Raw genomic sequence first — 21305 nt, forward strand, 5'->3', positions numbered from 1 at the left:
TGTTATGTCCATCCCAGTATCTGAACATTTTGAATTGCTGACGTATCTGGAGTGGCACTCTTGATTGTGTCCATTCTTTTGAGGACGGGGTTTCATTTTTAGTTGCTAGTGTGAGTTTGGTTTTTGTTCATTTTTTTCTTCCTTCAAGAGATCCCAAAGTAGCTGTCATTAACACTAAAAGTAGTTCTTGTGTCTCTGGCAGATTCCGTTAGGAGTGTTGTTTAAGCCTCCAGGTTTTTATAATGTTGTTTAACCTATCTCTGTAGTACAAAGACTATTTTGATAAGGGATAGATCAATACCTCCCTGTTTGTCTTGAAGTGTCTAAAGTGCTGTTGTTGTTCTCTTGCAGTTCTGACAAAGCAATTATTACTGTAAGAGTGGTGGGTTTTATGTGTTGAACATTTGCTACCCTCAGGTCATGATGTTGCTTTTAAGGAAAGCAGAAAATGTCACTTGCTATAGCAACATTAAGTAAAGCCACTGTGGTTAAAGATCTGTTAATAATTTTGTGTGGGGGGGACATGTGTAATATCTACTTTAGTCCGAAAGTAATGTGTTTTTACTTGCAAAAGGATTTTCCATCGAATTTTTGCTTTCTGACTGAAGATGGCTCATTTGTCACTGTTAAAATTCATTTGTTATTTTAAGCCAATTCCTCTAATCTATCAAGACAATTTTGAACTTTATTTACATATGGCAGGAGGTTAGCTATCCCATCCAATTTTGAATTAGTTGGGAATCTGATATGTGTTCTCTTCATCTCTTCATGAAAAATCATTAATAAAACTAATATGGAGTAAAAGGATCCAGCAATGGTCCTTATTTTATTTATTTATTTATTTTAATTCCATTTATATCCCGCCCTTCTCCGAAGACTCAGGGCAGCTTACAAGCTTATGACACCCAGTGTGATATCTCTTCCCAATTTGATGAGGTACCTTTAATGAATCCAAAGAATATGATTTGCAAACCAGCTGTACATCCAATGTAATTGCCATGCCATAGAGCAAATTTACTAGTTTGTTAATTAGCATGTAATTGGGTACTTGGTCCAATGCTCTTCTAAATGCAAGGTATGCTGCTATACAGCATCCCCACATCCTTCCTAAGCTTTTTATGTAGTCACATTGACTTGTTTTGATACTCTCCTTTCCCCCCTCCTCATCAGAAATACTTACAGTGGTGCTTTCAGCATCTCATTCTTTAGGAGCTCTTCCCCATTCCTACCATGGTACTCTACTGGTCATTGTTTTGAGTTTTATGAAATCTAAAATATATATTTGACTGTTTCTTCTAGTTCCCCTTAACTCCCAAACTCCAGCATTTTATGATCATTTTTTTCAATGGTTCTATATATCATTAAAATGTTGTGGTTTTCATGTTGGAAGCACTGAGGTGCTTTATCATTTAAATAAATAAGTAAACCATTTCTGCCTCTTATTCTTCCTTAATTAAATCTTCCTTATTAATTGGTGCCAAGTATGAACCAAGTCAAGCGATATTATACAATGTATGAAAATATAAACTATGTAGGAGCATGTCTGTTTCAACTGAGAGAAAACGTAACTAAGAACTACAATGTCAAGGCAACTCTTGAAAGAAGTCGGTTTTGAAATCTGTTGAGGAAGTTACCCAATCCCAAAATGTGATAAGGCTAGCTAAGCAACATTTGTTCTTGATAAATACTTGCTGACCTCCAGTGATTACTGCATTATTTTCCAAGGGCTTATAGATTGATCTCTTTATTATCTGCTCTAGATCGACTGTCTTGTAGGATCCTCCCAAAGGTGCTTTTTCACAAGGCAACTGGACTTTCTTGTTTTTCTTTGAAACATCTTCAAAGAAAAACAAGAAAGTCCAGTTGTCTTGTGATAAAGCATCTCTGGGATAACTATGACCTGGATGACTGAAAATCTCCATTGACATCTAGCTGGATCTTCTTCTTCTTCTTCTTCTTCTTCTTCTTCTTCTTCTTCTTCTTCTTCTTCTTCTTCTTCTTCTTCTTCTTCTTCTTCTTTCTTCTCCTTCTCCTTCTCCTTCTCCTTCTCCTTCTCCTCCCTCCTCCCTCCTCCCTTCACTGGGCAGATGGCATACTATTTTCCCCTTTTCCATTTGTTCTAAACGTACTTTTAAAAAAATATTTTCAGAATTGTTCATTCTGGATCTTTTTTGCCTAACACCAGTTGTACTGTGCCAAGCTACGTTTCCACACTTTTTCCTTGTGACCTGATTCTTTTTCTGTTTCCCATTTACCTTCTTTTTTGTTTTCAGATATTTACTATTTTTTTGCATAATCACAATAGTTTATTTTTTTTCCCTGAAAGGAATTGTTTGCAGTTTTTGTTTTAATATTTCCTTCTTGGAAACTCTCATGCTTTCTTCCAGTAGCTTCTCCTGCCGAAAGATTACACTCAACATTCATTCATTAAAATCTTTTTGTTTTGTTTTTTTGTTTTTGAAGTCCAAGACTTCAAATCATGTTTGACTTAACTTTAGGGCTTTGCTAACAGCAACTTTAAAGTGCCTTCCTACCATCTACTTTCCAACTATCCTTTCCACAATCACCAAAACATATGGCTGTGCAAGATTGAAGCACTCAAGATGATCCTTCCTGCTTCTCTCTCTCTCTCTCTCTCTCTCTCTCTCTCTCTCTCTCTCTCTGTGTGTGTGTGTGTGTGTGCTTTAAGTATATTGATTTCCTTGGAGATTGATATTGCCATTTCAATCCCCAGTCTGTCTCATAAAACAAAATTCCTTGAACAGTTTTGTTAAGATCTTTCCAAAATGCAGTAATCACATATGAATATGCAACCTTTCAAAGTAACATTTTTTTAAAGTTCAAGCCATGGGAACATCAATCTCATGGAAGATACGAAAGATCAAGAGACAGGTATTCTCAGACAAAAATACATCTGGAATTATGGGAATTTATGCTGGATCATCTGTTTGCAATGTGTAGGCAAAACTAGATAGCATGTATTGCTTCCTCCATGGAAAGTTTGAAGTTCTAGATTCAGTTTAGTACTATTGTGGTCCATAAGCTTCATACCCATAGACTAACCAGTTTTCTTGCAAAAGATAATGTATTAACATCATGATGTTTCCTTAGAGATCTTCAAGTTAAGAAGTGTAGGATTGATGCTAAAATGTTAATATTTAGCATTACTTCCCTCTAAAATTCCTTTAAACTGACAATCAAACATACTTGAAAAGTCAGTTGTGGACCATTTACAGCTGATACTTTGGCTAAGACCCCCTAAGATGGTCATTCACTTCCTCCAGAGTTCTAATTCTGCCTTGAACATGAAACCAGTTGGGCAGCCTCAGATCACTCATTTTCTCTCCAACCTAGAAAAGAGGAAAGGGCAAACCATCTCTGAAACAACCTTGTCAAGAAAAATCCAGAGACTTCTCCAGGCAGTCTCCAAGAATCAGACATGATTGAATGGAAAGGGGGGGGGAAGGTGAAACTGGAGGAAGAATCATTATGGGATTTTAAACTGATTTGCACAAATTCAGCATACCTTCCATCATGAGCCATGCAAATACAAAACAAGTAGTTCCCACTTTGGATATTCACCCAAAAGCATTAAAACAGCATCTGTAGTGTGATCATTAAATGAAAGTTTAACTCATATGTTTTCTCATTAATTTATTGCCATGGGATTCTCATGGAAGATTCAGACCATGTATAGACTGATGTGCCTCTCGAAGAAAATGCCCATTTACTCTTTCCCTTTTTAAAAGTACAGAAGGAAAACCAGTGATAATTGAGGAGAAATCTAATCAAGTTCCTTCCTTGATTCCCAGTAGCAAGTAGATTTATCTTGTAGAGCTGGCTGCAATGATGCTGAAAAGGTCTTCAAATAAATCTTGAAGAATATGAAGCTACTTACCCCCAAACCCTTGGACTTAATGGCAAATGATCATCAGCAATTGAATTTGAGAGGACTGTTTTGAAACCCTTTTAATGCAGCTGAAGAAATTCCATTCGGATCATTGATGGGACTCCAATGAAAGTTTCTGTGGACTTTCGATCTAACATTTCACCTCAGTCACAAATTGGCTCAAGGAACCAGTGGTTTCATTTTGCTCGAGACAGAATGAAAATTCAGTTTGGAAGGCTCCAGTGTCTCACTTTAAAAGAGACCAAAAGGATGGTTTCATCTCCTCAGCTGTCCTTCTGGGTACTCAGCTAGTTCAAACTCTCCTACCTATTAAACTTTTAGACTTATTAGGCTTTTATTGATATCTCTTATCTCTTTGCCCAAAAACACACAGACAAAAATCCTGGGAAATAGATTTTCTAAGAAGAAGCTATTGAGTGAATGGAGGTCAGAGAAAGGAAAATTTATCTGCATTTCTGTGCCTGGTCCTTGGGAAATAACTTTCCCATTTTGCCTGCCATCACCTAGGTGCTTTTGCAGCACAAGCTTCAATTTACATTCTAAGTAAACCAAAGTCATTGCTGATTTGGCTGTGAACACGTAACAGAGAAAGGAGCCTAATAAATCTGATTAAAAGCTTAAATTTGTTATAAGAACAGCAAGCAGAGTCATTGGGAGTCATGTGGCATACAAATTTGATTAATAAAGTACATTTGTATGTGTGCAAGAGGGATGCCTTAATGTGTATGTAAGTTCATTCCTGGTCCATTGTTCACTCTCCTTTGTTAATTATCTCTTAGTAAATCCAGTGATAGACTCTTGCGTCATTTTTTTCAGTCACTTGAGGTAGAATAGTTTCACCTCCAACTCTCATGAAAAAGTTTAATTAGAAAAAGTAGGTAAGTCAGTGAAGAAATAATATTAATTAGAATTGTTGGGTCTCAAGGCAAATTTTATATATTAATTTATTAGATTTATAAAGCCAGCACCTATCTTATATCACGTAGCTTGAAAGCTTACAATCATTGCAATATTGTAGGTTGCTAATAATGGTAGCTTTAGGAGACATTAGAGAACAGCAGGACAGGAATGAAGTTTTATATTAAAGTTGGTTGCAGGTATGTGTGTTTTGGCTTTGCATATGTGAGTTCAATTTAGCTTTCTGTGTATGTGCATATAATGTATTTCTGCATCTTTATTCTCATATCCACCTGCATACACACTCACAAACATGTCCAGTAGGATCTACACACAGGAAGGAAAGAGACTGGCAATAATTTCTTGTAATGGAAAGTTGAAAAGACACTGAAGCAGGTGAATTGTCCAGTGGGAGAATAGCCTCCTATCCAGACCAAATGCCTTTTAAGCTACTGTATGGCCAGAACATCTTGGTCCAGACAGAATTTTCCTAACAGAGAGAATAGCCATAGAGTCATAGGCTCAGGTCCAGAGATGGATTCAGCTGGTTCACAGCACTTCGGCAAAACCAGTAGCTAATTGTTTGTTGCCCCAGCCCAGAATGGACTTCTGGAAGTGGTATCCACACAGAGAACCGGTTGTTCACATATTTGAAAACCACTGCTGGTCAGGTCAGTATGAATAGAGAAGAGGAACTGCTTAAGGGTGCACTATAGGTGTGCTTGGAGTCCTCCCTATAAATTACTATCAGATCAAGGGCAGTTCCTCCATCTTTTAGAGAAGAAAGTTGTCAGGAATATTTTTTTTAAAAGCCCATACTTGGTAGAGTTTGTCTGCCAACAGATGTAAGGATAATTAAAGTCTCTCATCATTATGATTTCATGGCTCCTGGACAGATCTGCAGTTTGCTTTTGAAAGGCATCATCCACATCCTTTTGGTTGGATGACACCAATAACAGCATTTTAGTTGTTCCTTCACATATTTAACCCTCCCTATAACCAAGTTCATTCATTTGGTTTTCTGAGCAAGAACATTTGCATATAATACCATTCCTTCTTCTTTTCTATTGCTTTTACACATGTTTAAATGAATTGTATCCTTCATTTCCAGCAATGGGAGTCATCCTATCAAGCCTCCACTATGCTATTAAATCATATGTCCCTTCCTATATTAAGAGGTCAATCTAATCTCATTTCCCATACTCTTGAGTATTAGTGTATAAAAAATGAAGGCTGTGAGCTTTGCAAACCAAGGTTCTTTCTCATGTTTCACTGAGTGGTTTAAAGAGACCTAATTTCAACAGTGCTCCCAATTTCTACAGTGCAGTAGTTTTTTTTTTGTCTTAAGTCCTCATTTCAGGGTTTAAGTTTTGGTTTCCATCCTCTGCAGGTCTTCCTACTCAAGCTTGCTGCGCTTTGACCCAGCACATCCCTACCAGTTCTTGTGAAGTGCAATCCATCATCTAGATAACTTAACCCATGGTCTCAGAAACCAAATATATCCCATCAATATCATTTTTTGTAGGGCGTTGCTGACTTGCATTATTCTTTCTCTTTCCAGTTCTCTTCCATTATTTCCAAATAGTGGATGGATGAGAATTAATACCTGATCCCATGGATCTGCAGTATCTTTCTAAAATTTTCAAAAACAGTTGTAGCTCTTATTTTGTGGTATTATTGACCCCCTATGTATTAGCAGAAAAGGACAATTCTCCAGGGAGTTGGTAAGTCTTGGAAGGATGCTTCACAGGCCTATGAGTATGGTCGGCATATATTTGCTTCAATTCTTCACAACAATTACTCGTTAATTACTCTCCTTGTTTTCTTACAGGGCAAATTTTCATTCTCTCTGCCCTTTAGGAAATCACTGTCCTGTCTTCCATGTTTTAGTTTTTTCCTCTCTGCCACTTAGAGAAGCATTTCACAAGGAGATGAAAATTGTTTCTGAATTTTAACACTCCAGAATATATTCTATGCCTGCTTTTTCAACTTGTCACTCTTACCCACTGGCCTTGCTCCACTGTTTTATAGTCTTTCTAATGGAAAGCTACTTTCACTGTCAGTTTCTGTCGCTGAAATTTCTTTCTTTGAACTAATAAATTCAGCTGAAATGTAGCCATTTGCTACTCCAATACGCTAGCTTTTTCTTGACTACTATGAACTTGAATTTCCATTGTTTTCAATTAAGAAGAATAATTGCAGGCCATAATTTGCAGACACTATAAACTAATCAGTCCAATCAGCATACACCAGCATCTATATAGAAAGCCTCTCTCTCTCTCTCTCTCTCTCTCTCTCTCTCTCTCTCTCTCTCTCTCTCTCTCTCTCTCTCTCTCTCTCTCTCTCTCTCACACACACACACACACACACACACACACACACGTGTGTGTGTATGTGTGTATATAGCTAAAAGTTATCCATAACAAGGTTTTTGATAAGTAGGAACAGTTGGAATTATTACCAAGTTACAAAATAAGACAGCAATGTTTCACAGGAAGTACTATAAGAATTCCTTTATTTAGTAGTGTAGACAGATTCCTTAATATCTGGAAGTAATAACCCAGTTTTATGATGGGGAAATATGAATGTCCTTGTAACTACAATTAATCATGCTGCCAGCATCAGGTTCTCTACTCACTTTGCAAACAAAGCCAAAGTTAAACAAAACTGCCTAGAAAGACTGCTTAGGACACCAATTTCAGCTTGGAAAATTTCCCAGCAATGTCCTCATTTGATATGCCCTCTTTTTTTCTGATTCCTAGGTGTGCCAATGTTATCGGTGCAACCAAAAGGAAAGCAGAAGGGATGCGCTGGCTGCAATCGTAAGATCAAGGACCGCTACCTTCTGAAGGCCTTGGATAAGTACTGGCACGAGGATTGCTTAAAGTGTGCCTGCTGCGACTGCCGCCTGGGAGAGGTTGGATCAACACTTTACACAAAAGCCAATCTCATTCTCTGCCGCAGAGATTACCTGAGGTAAATGTATATATGTGCATGTGGTTGGGCTATGATTATCCCTCTCATAGCTTCCTTGCTCTGGCTGTATAAAGTAGATTTAGCTCTATGAATAAGGCTTCTGGTTGGAGGTGAGCAAAATGATGCCTGTGTCCAGTGTGGGTTCTTGATCTTCTCAAAGCCAAACTGGAAGGTACATAAATGATTGAAGGTATTTAGCTTGTTAGCTTTTGGCGAGCCACAAAACACCTGTAACAAGGGGCGATGGGGATGGAAAGTACAGGGAGGGCCATGGAGAGAAATTATTTGGATATTCATCTCATGAATGGACAAAAAGGCCTTTGCACAACTCCTAAACCCTAAAGCTGGCTTAATAAACACAATTACTCTGTTGGCCTAATATGCTGTACCTCTGTCTCTTTGCCATCATCCACTCCAAATCCACCCTATTATGGCTTAAGATGATGGCCTGGTTCAACAATATAATATGATGACAGCTGGATTTCTACAATACCCTGAACCACAATCTACCTAGCCCCATTTTAAACTAATGTATGTGTTGTGCAGACTTGCCAATATGTAATTAATCTGTCCCTATGTGGGCGAGAGTCAAGTTTTGTTATTTCTTTATAGGAGGTAATCAAAAAGATTTTTCTGCAAAAGAGCAATAGCATTAACTCTTGAAGCAGTCTTCCTGCAATAATTGGTTTGTTAACAAAATTATTTTCAGTATAATACAAAACTCAACACCTTAAAACAAGTTTGAATTATGTACATGTTCTGTGCAGAAATATCTCTTTTATATAGCAATCAATATATCCCTTTCTTAATTAAACTGTAGCTTGAATTTTCCTAGAAATGCTATCTTCAATGGCTTCCTGAAGCTCTTATTTAAATTAATATTGTGAAATTGGTGAAAATAGCTTTATTAATAGAGCTTTGGAAAATTTCTCCATTTACTGGGACTATTTATATGGGATTTTTTTTTGGGGGGGTGCCACTAGAGCATAGCAATTGCCCCTTCTTTGATTTAGTAGTAGAATTTTTATTCCATTTCACCAAAAATAACTCAACTGATTCAGTAAACAAACATATAAATGTTATACTAAAAAAAGTCCATCAAGGTACACCTCAGTGGAAATGCCATAACTCAGCCATGAAATAATATTGAATGTCCTTCTATGTTAGGACAGACAGGATAGAAATGCAAACAATAATGCAAATAATAAGTAAGGAAAATCATGTATAAAATATTCATATTGTTTGATAGTCAAAAGCAAGATTGATTCCTAAATATATTTACTTAGGAATAAGTCATATTGAACTCAGCAGAATGATAACAGATCAGGAAAAATTTAACAACCTGCTTAGGGTGACAATTTTATATGTGTTTGTTATTTTAATTCATAGAAGAATATATTAGTTTGACCCAGCATCTGATGAAATTTGTAATATTTTCAAAAAAGTTAGAAAGTTGATAAAGGTCTTTTTTGTTTATCTTTTCAAAAATATCTGTGCACTTCTGATGGCCACATATGCTTTGAAAAGTAGAAGCTCTTTTTCCTATCAGATTTTCCTGCCGTGGATCTGCTGACAGTAACGCAGATGGACAGATGGATCTGCTGGCTACCAGTAGAATTTATAATGGAATTCTTTTCAGCCCTGTTGATTAGAATTACGTAAAATTAAAATGTGAAAGCATTAGGGGAACAGAGTAGATTTGCCAGATAATAAAATGACCTTTTAAAATAGCACCATAAAATCCATTTCACCACTACGTCGTTGGAAGTGACCTCAGAGTTCATAAAACAATCTTTGCTCAGTGCAGAATCTGCCAAAGCATTTTCAACAGCTGGTAACTCAGACTCTGAAGACATCCAGTGAAGGGGAACATACCCACTTTATGAGGCAACCATCCTCTTGACAGCCTTTGCCCTCTGGAAATTCCTCCTGATATCCAATCCAAATTTACTTCCCTATATTTCCAATCCATTGGCTCTGGTCCACTTTCTGGGGCATCAAAATTTATGTTTACCCCCTCTTTTGCGAGTGAAGAAGGAGAGTGCAAACGTTGGGTTGAAACTCAGCATTAAGAAAACCATGATCATGGCATCTGGCCCTCTCAATTCCTGGCAAATAGATGGGGAAGAAATGGAGGTAGTGACAGATTTTATTTTCCTGGGCTCCAAGATCACCGCAGACAAGGACTGCAGCCAAGAAATTAAAAGACGCTTGCTCCTGGGGAGGAAAGCCATGGCAAACCTAGACAGCACACTAAAAAGCAGAGACATCACCCTGCCAACAAAAGTGCGTATAGTCAAGGCTATGGTCTTCCCAGTTGCAATGTATGACTGTGAAAGTTGGACCATAAGAAAGGCTGATTGAGTCCTTTGAACTATGGTGCTGGAGAAGACTCCTGCGAGTCCCTTGGACTGCAAGGTGATCAAACCGGTCAGTCCTAGAGGAGATCAACCCTGACTGCTCTTTAGAAGGCCAGATCCTGAAGCTAAAACTCAAATACTTTGGCCACCTTATGAGAAGTAAAGACTCACTGGAGAAGAGCCTAATGCTGGGAAAGGTTGAGGGCAAGAGAAGAAGGGGACGTCAGAGAATGAGGTGGCTGGATGGAGTCACTGAAGCAGTAGGTGTGAGCCTAAATGGACTCCAGAAGATGGTAGAGGACAGGAAGGCCTGGAGGAATGTTGTCCATGGGGTCGTGATGGGTCGGACACAAGTTCGCAACTAACAACAACCCCCTCTTATTTTTGACATCCTTTAGATATTTGAAGATTTCATCATATCTCTTCTTGGTTTTCTTTTCTGCAAACCAACCCTGCTCCATTTCTTTAATTATTCCTCACAGGACATGACTTCTAGTTTCCTCATCATCTTGGTGGCAGTCCTCTGAACTTATTTTAGTTTTTCAATATCCTTTGTAGATGGTACCCATAGTTGTAGCTAGCATTCCAACAGGCCCTAATAAGTGAGATTAGAGTAGGCTATTTTGTGCTGTGATCTGAACTCTGTGTCCCACTAATACATTTCAAAGTAGTGTTGCCTCTTTAAGAGCTACATCATACATGTTCATCTACTATATAACAAAGCAGTCACACATAAGGCAAGGAGAGAGCTAGTATGATGGAATGTGCATACACTGTAAAACAAGGACTTGTCTGAAAGCTAAATACATAGAAACATTACTCCACAATAAAACCTGGGTTCAGAGATGGAAGCATACAGTTGTCTAGTCACCAAGAAGTTGGTTAGCCAGTCAGGGTTGAAGAGCCAAGGTTGAGCACACAAGCAGAAAGCAAAGATGCAGGAATATGAATCTAAGGTTGATGCAGTTATTCCCAATAAGTGGGGAACATTTGGTGGCTGCTTGGCTCTCCAGGTTTTTCAGTATGTCCTTGGATTCCATCTTCTTCCAGGGTGGTCAGATCCCTGATAAGCTGACGCCTCCTTCACCTGCTCGGACTGATAGCTAGTTGAACAGTCCCAGGTGATGGACTGTGTATGGAATCTGGAGGATGACAGTCTGCTAAATTATGCCCTCACCCTCTGAGCCCCTTAATAGGTGCCAGCCTTACAAGGTAGTCCAGACAGAAAGGAATGAAAGTAGACTTTATTGTACATTAACAGAATCTTGCAAGTCTGAAAGTACATTTGTTCCCTGTCACTTTACAATGCAAGAAACTAGGGAAGATCCCTTCTGAGACATTTGCCTTGCCTAACTTACTGTTACAAGCTAAGCTGCCTGCTACCTGACTGTTGCCCTGATGTGGCTCTTCCCACTTTCTTCCACTATCATTCCCAGATTCAGGTGATAATTAGCACTTAGAATTGAGCCTTGAAGCTTACTGATAACTAGTGTGATGATTATAATTTTATTGTTATTGTCCAATAGTAGATCTGATCTACTATCAGAAGTTCACCTGCCACATTTTGTATCATCTGCATGACCTGCATCAATGACAAATCCATGCCATCTCTTAATGATGATATCAAATACTGTTAAGAGGTTTATTAGGATCAAGAGGAGCACATCTTTGCCCTGCTGATATTTGCCTACCAGAATCTATATTCTAAGATGAGAAGTGTGGGAGACTGGACAAAAGTTGTCAACTGCAGCCAGAAAGAGAGCACACCATTGCCTCTTTCAAGGCAGATGGATTAAACATTTTATCCCACCCATCCTTCATTAGAAAGGTCTGGACCACTCTGAATAGGGACAACCAATGAGACATAATAAATATGGCAAGGAATTGAAACTACACTGCTCATGTATGTTTGAAGAGGTTCTGTTACAAATGCTCGGTCATGTCCACTTTTAGTTTTCCACTTAATATCTTTTGATTCCTCAAGTAGGATACCAGCTTAATTAGACTATAGCCCTTCTGGAGTGATCTGTGATCCTCAGTTTGATCAGAAAGTAATCTGACCATGCCAAAGGAAAACCAGTTCAGGTATGTACCTGCTTATCTGTGTTGGGCCTGTCTGATTTGTACAAACCTCTGGTTGCCATGGAGGCCATGCATTTATTAACTACAGTGGACCCTCCTCCAGAACATAGAGATGAAAGTCAGATAAAACCAGAAGCTATGGAAACTCAAGTATCAGCATTGAAATGACCCAGGGGTTCAGGATCAGCTCGGCAGATGGTAAATTAACAGCCATCCTAGCTGGTGTTTGTGGTTTACAGAATGTGCATTATTCCTCTTAACATTTAAAGCAATGACAAGTGGTCCAGAAGCAGTGTCTGGTATTCCAGTACACTATCTCAACCTCTGCCTTCCATGTCAGGTCTTTGGTATTAATGGCAGCCATCATACTTCATCACTTTGCAGTTATCCATGGTGCCTACTGCCAAGTTTATCACCTTCTAAGGATAGAGGTTCTTCTGCCTCAGCTTTCCAGCTAATCTGGAGTGCCTTTCTGTGTGATGTTCTCTAGTTCTGCCAGCCCAAAGCTTCCCTAACCTCACTCCCCCACTCAACCTTCTCAAGCCATTCTCTGATTAGTATCCTTCACAGTTACACAAAATGCTCTTTTACTTTTCCTAGGCTTCTAACTTCCACCCACGTATTCTTCTCCACCATAGCCACTTAAAATTGCTGTATCCCAAAGTAAAATTCTGCACTAACACAACTCACAGCTAGCACAGTAATTACCTTAACCAACATCTAAATCAAATCCCAATTTAAACAACAAATCTGTCAGAGAGAGAGAGAGAGAGAGAGAGAGAGAGAGAGAGAGAGAGAGAGAGAGAGAGAATAGAGGAGAGATGAAGAAAGAGAGAAAGAGAGAATGATTACCTTGGAATGACTGGAGAGTGACAAAGCCATGCTGGTCCTTGCTAATTATTGCATTCTTGTTTAGGTGCTCACAAAGGTGCCATTTCAGGAACTTCTTGCTTAGTGTTTAATTATTTATTTATTAAATTTATACCCTGGACCTTTTGGTAACCCATATAACAAACATATCAGCAAGAAGGTTAAAATTATCAGGGCACAAAACTAAAGCTAATAAATAAAAAGAGAAAAGAACAACAACAGGAAAAAACATAGAAAATTAAACATTATCCATATTATGCTGCATAAATGCAACTGAGTTAAATAAAATCTAGTAGAAGGAAAAGCATCTTGTGAAAGTGTTTCAAACTAGCAGCTTGCTGCAAAGGGCTGCTGCAGTAACAGGTCAGCTGAGAGTAGGGCAACTAAAGAAGCACGCTGGAAATTCAGTTCAGGTCTTCTTCCCATTTGTAATTCATTAACACAGAATCACCGATTTCTCTAGGTTTCCCATATGGTTACACAATGGCAGCATAGCTTTATATCAAATGTAGGGATTTGGAATCTCCCTGCCTTTGTTTTTTAAATAATAATAATAATAATAATAATAATAATAATAATAATAATAATAATAATAATAATAATAATAATAATAATTGCATTAAGGATTGGAATTACAAAGATAAAAACTAGCACAGATTATAAAAAAATAAAAATAAAAAGTACAGAAAAGAAAAGTACATCTCTGTGTATGTGTGCGTATGTATGGAAGCATAGAAAAGAAAAGTAAAATAAGAATATAACAAAGAAAAGGGGGGGGAAAGAAGTAACTTTTTAAAAATTTAAACAACTTGTCATTTTCTCTTAAGGTACAACAAATGGACCCAGTCCGGTTTCAGGCCCGGCTACAGCACGGAAACGGCATTGGTCGCACTGGTGGATGATCTCTGGTGGGCCCAGGACATGGGCTGTTCCTCTCTCCTGGTCCTACTTGACCTCTCAGCAGCTTTTGATACCATCGACCATGGTATCCTGCTGCGACGGCTCGGGGGGCTGGGAGTGGGAGGCACTGTTTTACAGTGGTTCTCCTCCTACCTCTTGGGCCGTTCACAGTTTGTATTGGCAGGGGGACAGAGTTCCACCCCGAGGCCCCTCACTTGTGGGGTGCCCCAGGGGTCAGTTCTCTTCCCCCTCCTGTTTAACATCTATATGAAGCTGCTGGGTGAGATCATTTGCGGCTTTGGGGTGAGGTATCACCAATATGCAGATGATACCCAGTTGTTCATCTCTACCCAGAGCCAACCCAGTGATGCCCTTGACGTGATGTCCTGGTGCCTAGAGGTGGTACGGGTCTGGATGAGTAGGAACAGGCTCAGGCTCAACCCCTCCAAGACCGAGTGGCTGTGGATACCAGCATCTTGTGTTGTCCAACAAGTTCCATCTCTTTTAATGGGGGGAAGGTATTGCCCCCCTCAGAAAGGGCTCACAACTTGGGTGTCCTCCTTGATTCATGGCTCAACCTGGAAGATCATTTAACAGCCATGACCAGGGGGGCCTTCGCACAGGTTCGCCTAGTGCGCCAGTTGCGCCCCTTCTTGGACTGAGATGCCCTATGCACGGTTACTCATGCCCTCGTCACCTCTTGTCTAGATTACTGCAATGCTGTTTACATGGGGCTGCCCTTGGAGGGCACCCGGAGGCTTCAACTGGTGCAAAATGCGGCCGCGCAGGTGCTTATGGGAGTATCTCGGTACTCACATGTTACACCACTCCTGCACGAGCTGCATTGGCTTCCGGTTGCTCTCCGAGTGCATTTCAAGGTGCTGGTAATAACCCTTAAAGCCCTACATGGCTTAGGCCCAGGGTATTTGCGAGACCACCTGCTGCCATTGTCAACCTCCCATCGCCTTGTTCTCTCCCACAGAATTGGCCTCCTCAGGGTGACGTCTGCCAGGCAATGCTGGCTGGCAGCCCCCAGGGGGAGAGCCTTCTCTGTGGGCACGCCGACCCTTTGGAACGAACTACCTCCGGAGCTGCGGATGGCCCCTGACCTTTGGTCCTTCCGCCATGACCTGAAGACTTGGTTGTTTCAACAAGTGGGTCTGGATTGACTACATATTTTAATTAGGTTTTACTGGGTTTTAAATTGTCATGTTATCATTGCATTTACTAGTTTAATTCTTTTTAAATTTTCATTCTATGTTTTTTCTTTTTTTAATTTTTATTGTTGTGAGCCGCCCTGAGTCCTTAGGGAGAAGGGCGGCATATAAATTTAAATAAATAAATAAATAAATAAATAAATAAATAAATAAATAAATAAATAAATAAATAAATAAATATTATGTCCCATATTATATAGACAAATTTTAGAACCTTGTTCAGTCCTGATCAGCAAAAGTGTATTAAAAGCTACCAGAAATGACAATGTATATTTTAAACTTGATCAGATATACCAATTTTATATTCCTTTCATTTGCTTTTAACAAACTTAGTCTTTAATCTCTTCAAATAATGTCCTTACAGTTGATTTCTTTTCTTTTCTTTCTTTCTCACCAAATCTTTCAAAACTTTAACAAGTCTCCTTTGTAAATCCAATATAGAAAAAATATCCAAATCACTGTGCTAGTTAGTTATTTGCATGTCTCTTTTAATTATTAAAACATCAGTTTTTCTTATTTTTATATACAGTAGTTCATCTTATTTTCAGATAATTTTTGTAGCATCATTTTTTAAAAATCTGTTTTCATCTTATGCAGTAAACTTGTTTCTCTTCCATGACATAATGCACACACTATGATGAAAGACATTCTTAAAATTAACTTCTGAGTCCATTGTTCATAAATATTCTTAAATATATCCAAAAACATTTTGCTCTATTTTGTGTTAAGAGGTCAAATAGATATTCTTTTCCTTTAATTATAATCTTTATTTTCTTCTGGCTCCCTCTACTGTTCAATTTTCAAAATCCCATCCTATCATTCTCCCCCCCCCCCAATTCAAAACATTAGCTATTTCCCACAGGAAGGATTCTTTCAATTAATTTCAAAATCCTATTTCAAGCCAATCTAAACCTTTAATCCATTTATAACTTCTCAAAAACAACATTCTAATCACCCTTTTGCTGTTTATTCCCCAAAACTGCTAAATCCTTACACTTGTACTTGAAAACTTATTTTGTTCAGGGTTGAAGAAAACTTTCCCAATGAAAGCCTCAAACTTTGCATTCTGAATGTTCTTAATATTTGAAAAATTAGCAAAAAGATAATTCCAGAAGTGATTAAGAAATTACGCTTGGCTGACAAGTACAAAAAATGGAAAGAGGGACACATAACTAAGGCTGATTATCAGCAGACGGCCAGAACATGCAAAGATGAAGTCAGGAAAGCAAAGCCTCAGAATGAATGAAGACTTGCAATACAAAATCAAGGGCAATAAAAAAAGATTCTTTCAACATATTAATAACAAGAAAAAAATCAAGGAAACTAAAGAGAGGAGATGGCAAGGAAGTAACAAGCAGTAGAGAGAAAGTAGAGCTGCTTAATTCATTCTTTGCATCAGTCTTCACACAAAAATAAATTATAGCCCAACATACCAAAAAAAAACCTACTGCAAAAGACAAACTAGAAACAAAAATTAAAATAAGCAAGAAAATGATAAGAGAACACATATCCAACTATGGTGAATATAAATCACAGGGACCCGACAGATTACATCCCAGAGTTCTGAAGGAGCTGGCAGATGTTATCTCAGAACCATTGTAGCATATCTTTCAAAAATCCTAGAGCACCGGGGAAGTACCTGATGATTGGAAAAGTGCTGATTTGGTTCCCATCTTCAAGAAAGGGGGGGGGGGAAACAGACCCAGGAAACTACAGACCAATCAGTCTAACATCAATACCTGGGAAGATCTTGGAAAAGATAATTAAAAAACATATCCACGAACAACCAGAAGCAAACAAAGTTATAACCAGTAGCCAGCATGGGTTTGTCAAAAACAGATCATGCCAAACCAATCTTACTTTCATTCTTTGATAAAGTGACCAAATTAGTAGATCAGCGAAATGCTGTGGACATAGTATACTTAGACTTCAGTAAGACATTTGACAAAGTAGACCAAGCTAGAAAAAGGTGGTTCTGACAACAACAACTTCAGATGGATCTGTAGCTGGTTGACAAACCATAGTCAGTGAGTGGACCTCAATGGTACTACATCCACATGGAGAGAAGGAAGCAGTGGGGTACCACAAGGCTCCGTCTTAGGCCCAGTACTCTTCAATATCTTTATTAATGACTTAATTGAGGGAATAGAAGGGGAACTCATCAAATTTGCAGATGACACCAAACTGGCAGGAATAGCCAACACTCCAGAAGACAAGCTCAGGATCCAAAAAGATCTTGACAAACTTGAACAATGGGCCCTATCCAACAATATGCGTTTTAATGTGAGAAAAGCATTTAGGCAGGAAAAATCAAAGGTTTAAGTACAGATTAGGTTGCTTCTCTCCTTGATTAGTTTCCATCCATTGTTTCTTGTCCTGCTCTCTGGTGCTTTGGAAAATAAGTGGCCCCCCTCTTCTTTGCAGTAGCCCTTCAAATTCTGGAATACTGCTACCATGTCACCCCTAGGCCTTCTTTTCTCTAGACTAGCCAAACCCAAATCCTGCAACCGTTCTTCATATGTTTTAATCTCCAGGCCTTTAATCATTTTAGTTGCTCTTCTCTGCCCTTTTTCTCACTTTTTTCTCTTGATTTCCACTTATTCCACTCACCAGCCAGCTTCAAAAACTCTGATTCTTGGAGCCTACACATGAGTTGCAGTCGTCCAGAGTATATGTAGGCAATCCCGTGATCTCTCCTTGCTCCAGAGATAATTCACTGGCCAGAATCTGTCTTCTGGTTGCCAATTTTGGTCACAATGCCATCCCCATTCCTTCAGAGATTTCTAATTTACCATGTCCTCACCAGAAGTCAAAATCACCATCTTTGTGGATGGCGCACAAGCATGCCACCCTCTTATTGGCAGTTTTTCAGCATGGGGTCCTGGGAGAAGGCAAGTATTCTAGATTATAGAAACAGCCTGTTCCTTTGTTTCATTATCTGGACATTCTTTCCTTGGAATATTGGCTTTACCAATTCAACTGTCAATGTAGGCTGTTGATAGTTTTGTCTGTTTCCAGAATAAAACCATCATTTTCCAAGGCAGCGCAGCTTTGTCATATTAAAACTGTTTCATTTCATTTTAAACACAATATCAAAAAAATTCCTCGAGACTTATCTTCTATATCACAGCATGGAAGAGAAACACATTGCCACCACTTCTGATCCCTCTGCTTGCATTGGAAGGAAAAAAAACCCCATCCTTCCACTATCCACTTTTTCTCAAGAGACATACATCCCCACTTCCTTGTCTATTGCTTGATCTTTTAGATGTCAGTTTTATGCACCCCGGGCCTGACTTCTTCCACAGAAATGTCACGGATCACACTCTTTCATTAGATCCATGTGCAAAGCAAAGTATTTCTTCAAAGTGTCACACAGCCGTCTTAAATTATGCTGGTTCTCAGCTCTGCATATTACAAAAGAGTGGAAAGGAAGAGCAAACCTTCCTTGATACTTTCTTTATGAGGAGGATGCCCCAAGACACCATTGGGTGAGATATGTAAGCTCTGACTCCATTGTTACCCAGAATATTCACAATTCCTTTCCCTTCATTTGTGCATCATTTGCGAAGCGTTTTAGCTATTAAATTGAATTCTGGTTAGTTGATTATTAGCTATGGTTGCATAATCCAGCAAACTTTGTCACAGTCGAGACTCTCCGACATCAAACGTTAATCACAACCTAGTCCCATTTCACTAGTCACAAGAAACATTTTCTGGACTCTGTCTGGTGCCTTTCTGAATGTTATGAATAATTTTTTTTGCTATTTCTTATAGGGGCCATAAAAATCAGCCTTTCAAGTCTACTACATTAGCACAGATTGGCACAGGCATTTTCCCCAAATAAACACTTTTGAAATGGTTCAGGGTTCATGAATGTCGCCAATGTTTGTTTTGTTCAAGCACTTAAGATGCTTTTTCAACAAATAAAATATATTCTCCCACCCGCTCATCCTGCCTCCCACACAACAGAACAGATTTTTTGGCCACTTCACCTTAATTTTATGTTTCATGTTCCTTGTTTGGAGGGCTGATGGCTATGACCAGGAGTCAAGAAAAACAGAGGAAATGCTCTGGTTTTTGAAGGGGACTGATGAGATCTACATTTGTTGTTTCAGAGCTCTATGAATCCTCCCCTTACAATAGGAAGTGGCCACTATAAACTCCAGCAGTTGCCGGCAAAAGATATTTCCTTGATAATGCAGAAGATGATATTATTAAATAGATGATAACTGTTCAATGTTTTAAAATAATTAAAAGTGAACCGGTAGCTAATTTTTTGTTGCCCAGGCCCAGAAGTGGCATCCACACAGAGAACCGGTTGTTCACATATTTGAATCCCACCACTGATGCCCCTGCCCCCAATTTTATTGGAATGGGCTTTTTCCTGTAGCACTGAAAGTTGCTGTGCACTTATGCTTTAATGTTTTACTGCCACCTTACTGGAGCCTCATTTTATGTTCCCCACTCAGTATGATAATGGAAGACTTCCCTATGAAATTCGAGTCTGTTTTCTCAAACTGTAAAAGATTCACATAAGCAGGCATATATACTAACTGTTTTTAAGTTACAATCTGTTACGGTAGCATAAAACTATCACTGATGTGAAGACTGCAAATGTGGCTTTGACATTTACAAAACACCAAGCAGCTTGAGACAGAATTTTGTGAATCGGATGGTGGTGGTATCATTGGTATTCAGGGATGCTAACTTTCAGTGCACTAAGAAAATATTTGATATGGCAATTGTTGGTGCTGGTGAAAACACTTGTTGTATACTATATTTATGATGAGGTTGAGCAAGATTTGATAAGGGTGCAAGGTAATCAATGTAGCCAAGACAGAAATTGTGGAAATCCCCCTCTTAAATGCATGTACCACCTCAGTGTCCTTTGTGGGAGTTAGGAATCCCTCAGGAATTTTCTATCTGTCGTTACCCACAGTATTTCTTTCTAAATCTGCAATTTGTTACAAGTGGGACAGATAAGTTGAAGTTTCAGGTAGGATCCTCCTAGCTTCTCTTTCCAAGGAAGTCCAGTTGCCTTTTTGGAAAAAGCACCTTTGGGATGGCCTCTTTTTTTTCTGGCATCCCTGGGCAGTTGCTTTTCTCCTTTCCTGTTTTAAGCTGATGAGTTTGTTTATTCACTGGATTTAGATTATTATGTGTTAAATTCATATCCCCTCTTTTACTGAGGAACTCAAGTCAATAGACATGTTTTTTTTCTTCTTCACAATAGTCTTATGAAGTAGGTTGGGTTGAGAGTGAGTGACTGGCTCAAAATTATCTAGGGAGCTTCTAGGGCTGCAGATGGGCTGGAACCTTGCTGTTCCTGTTCTTAAACCTAGGTATATCTTTACACCACACAGGTATTCAGTGAAGATACTGAATTCAGATGTGATTTCATGTGGTCATTTCCCTTCCACCTGACAGGGCCAACATGCTTCACATCAAGGTATAGCTCCCCAACTGATTGACTGGTCAACTTATTTTGATTCCTAGTGACTGACTAGATAGCTTCCCAATAGCTTTCCCTAAATCCTCTCTTGATAGAAAAAAAATTGCTCTTTGGTGCCAAATGGCATGATTTATACCTTCTGAAGTAGCATGATACTCTCAAGGTTTGTTGCACTTACAATCCAGCAGCTTACAGAAGGTCACTTTTGGACAATGCTAGATAAGTCAATTGCTATGCATTAGCATTCATTTTCGTAGATTCTGTGTTTCATAGGGAGAGCAACTGCAGTTATTGGCCAGATGCCATGAGGAAAACATGTCATTTCCCAAGCTGCATCATGGTTCAGCTAAATAACCCTTATTCTATCTAGCCTACCCTCAATAGTTGCCTAGTTTCTTCTTTCTTCATCTGACCTTAATAGTTCTGTCAACATTCTATTTCAATTTGTAGGGAGATTCACATCCCTTACGGGTGAAAAGTATTTACAGTAGCCCCTGCGTCCACTTTGATTGCTTTCTGTTCAAAGTAAGACCTTGATTCTTGAAGTGTATCATTTCAATCTGCAAAGGAAGTACGCTCAGTAATAGCTCTTCTTTCAGCTACCATTTCTAAGGAAGCTTGGTGAATGAAATTAAACG

At 38.9% G+C, this 21305-nt stretch overlaps 1 protein-coding gene across 1 annotated transcript in view; it reads left to right on the forward strand.

The window, feature by feature from the left end:
• Positions 1 to 7571: 7571 nt before the first annotated feature.
• Positions 7572 to 21305, forward strand: part of LMO1 (LIM domain only 1) — a gene marked incomplete at its 3' end in the record, with an annotated part of 55798 nt that continues 42064 nt past the window's right edge. The window contains exon 1 of the mRNA XM_081325627.1: positions 7572 to 7783. Within this exon, the coding sequence (XP_081181753.1) occupies positions 7578 to 7783 (206 nt within the window). The 5' untranslated portion in view covers positions 7572 to 7577. The remainder of the gene's footprint in view (positions 7784 to 21305) is intronic.

This window comes from Vipera berus, assembly GCF_964194415.1.
Source record: "Vipera berus genome assembly, chromosome: 1".
NCBI lineage: Eukaryota > Metazoa > Chordata > Lepidosauria > Squamata > Viperidae > Vipera > Vipera berus.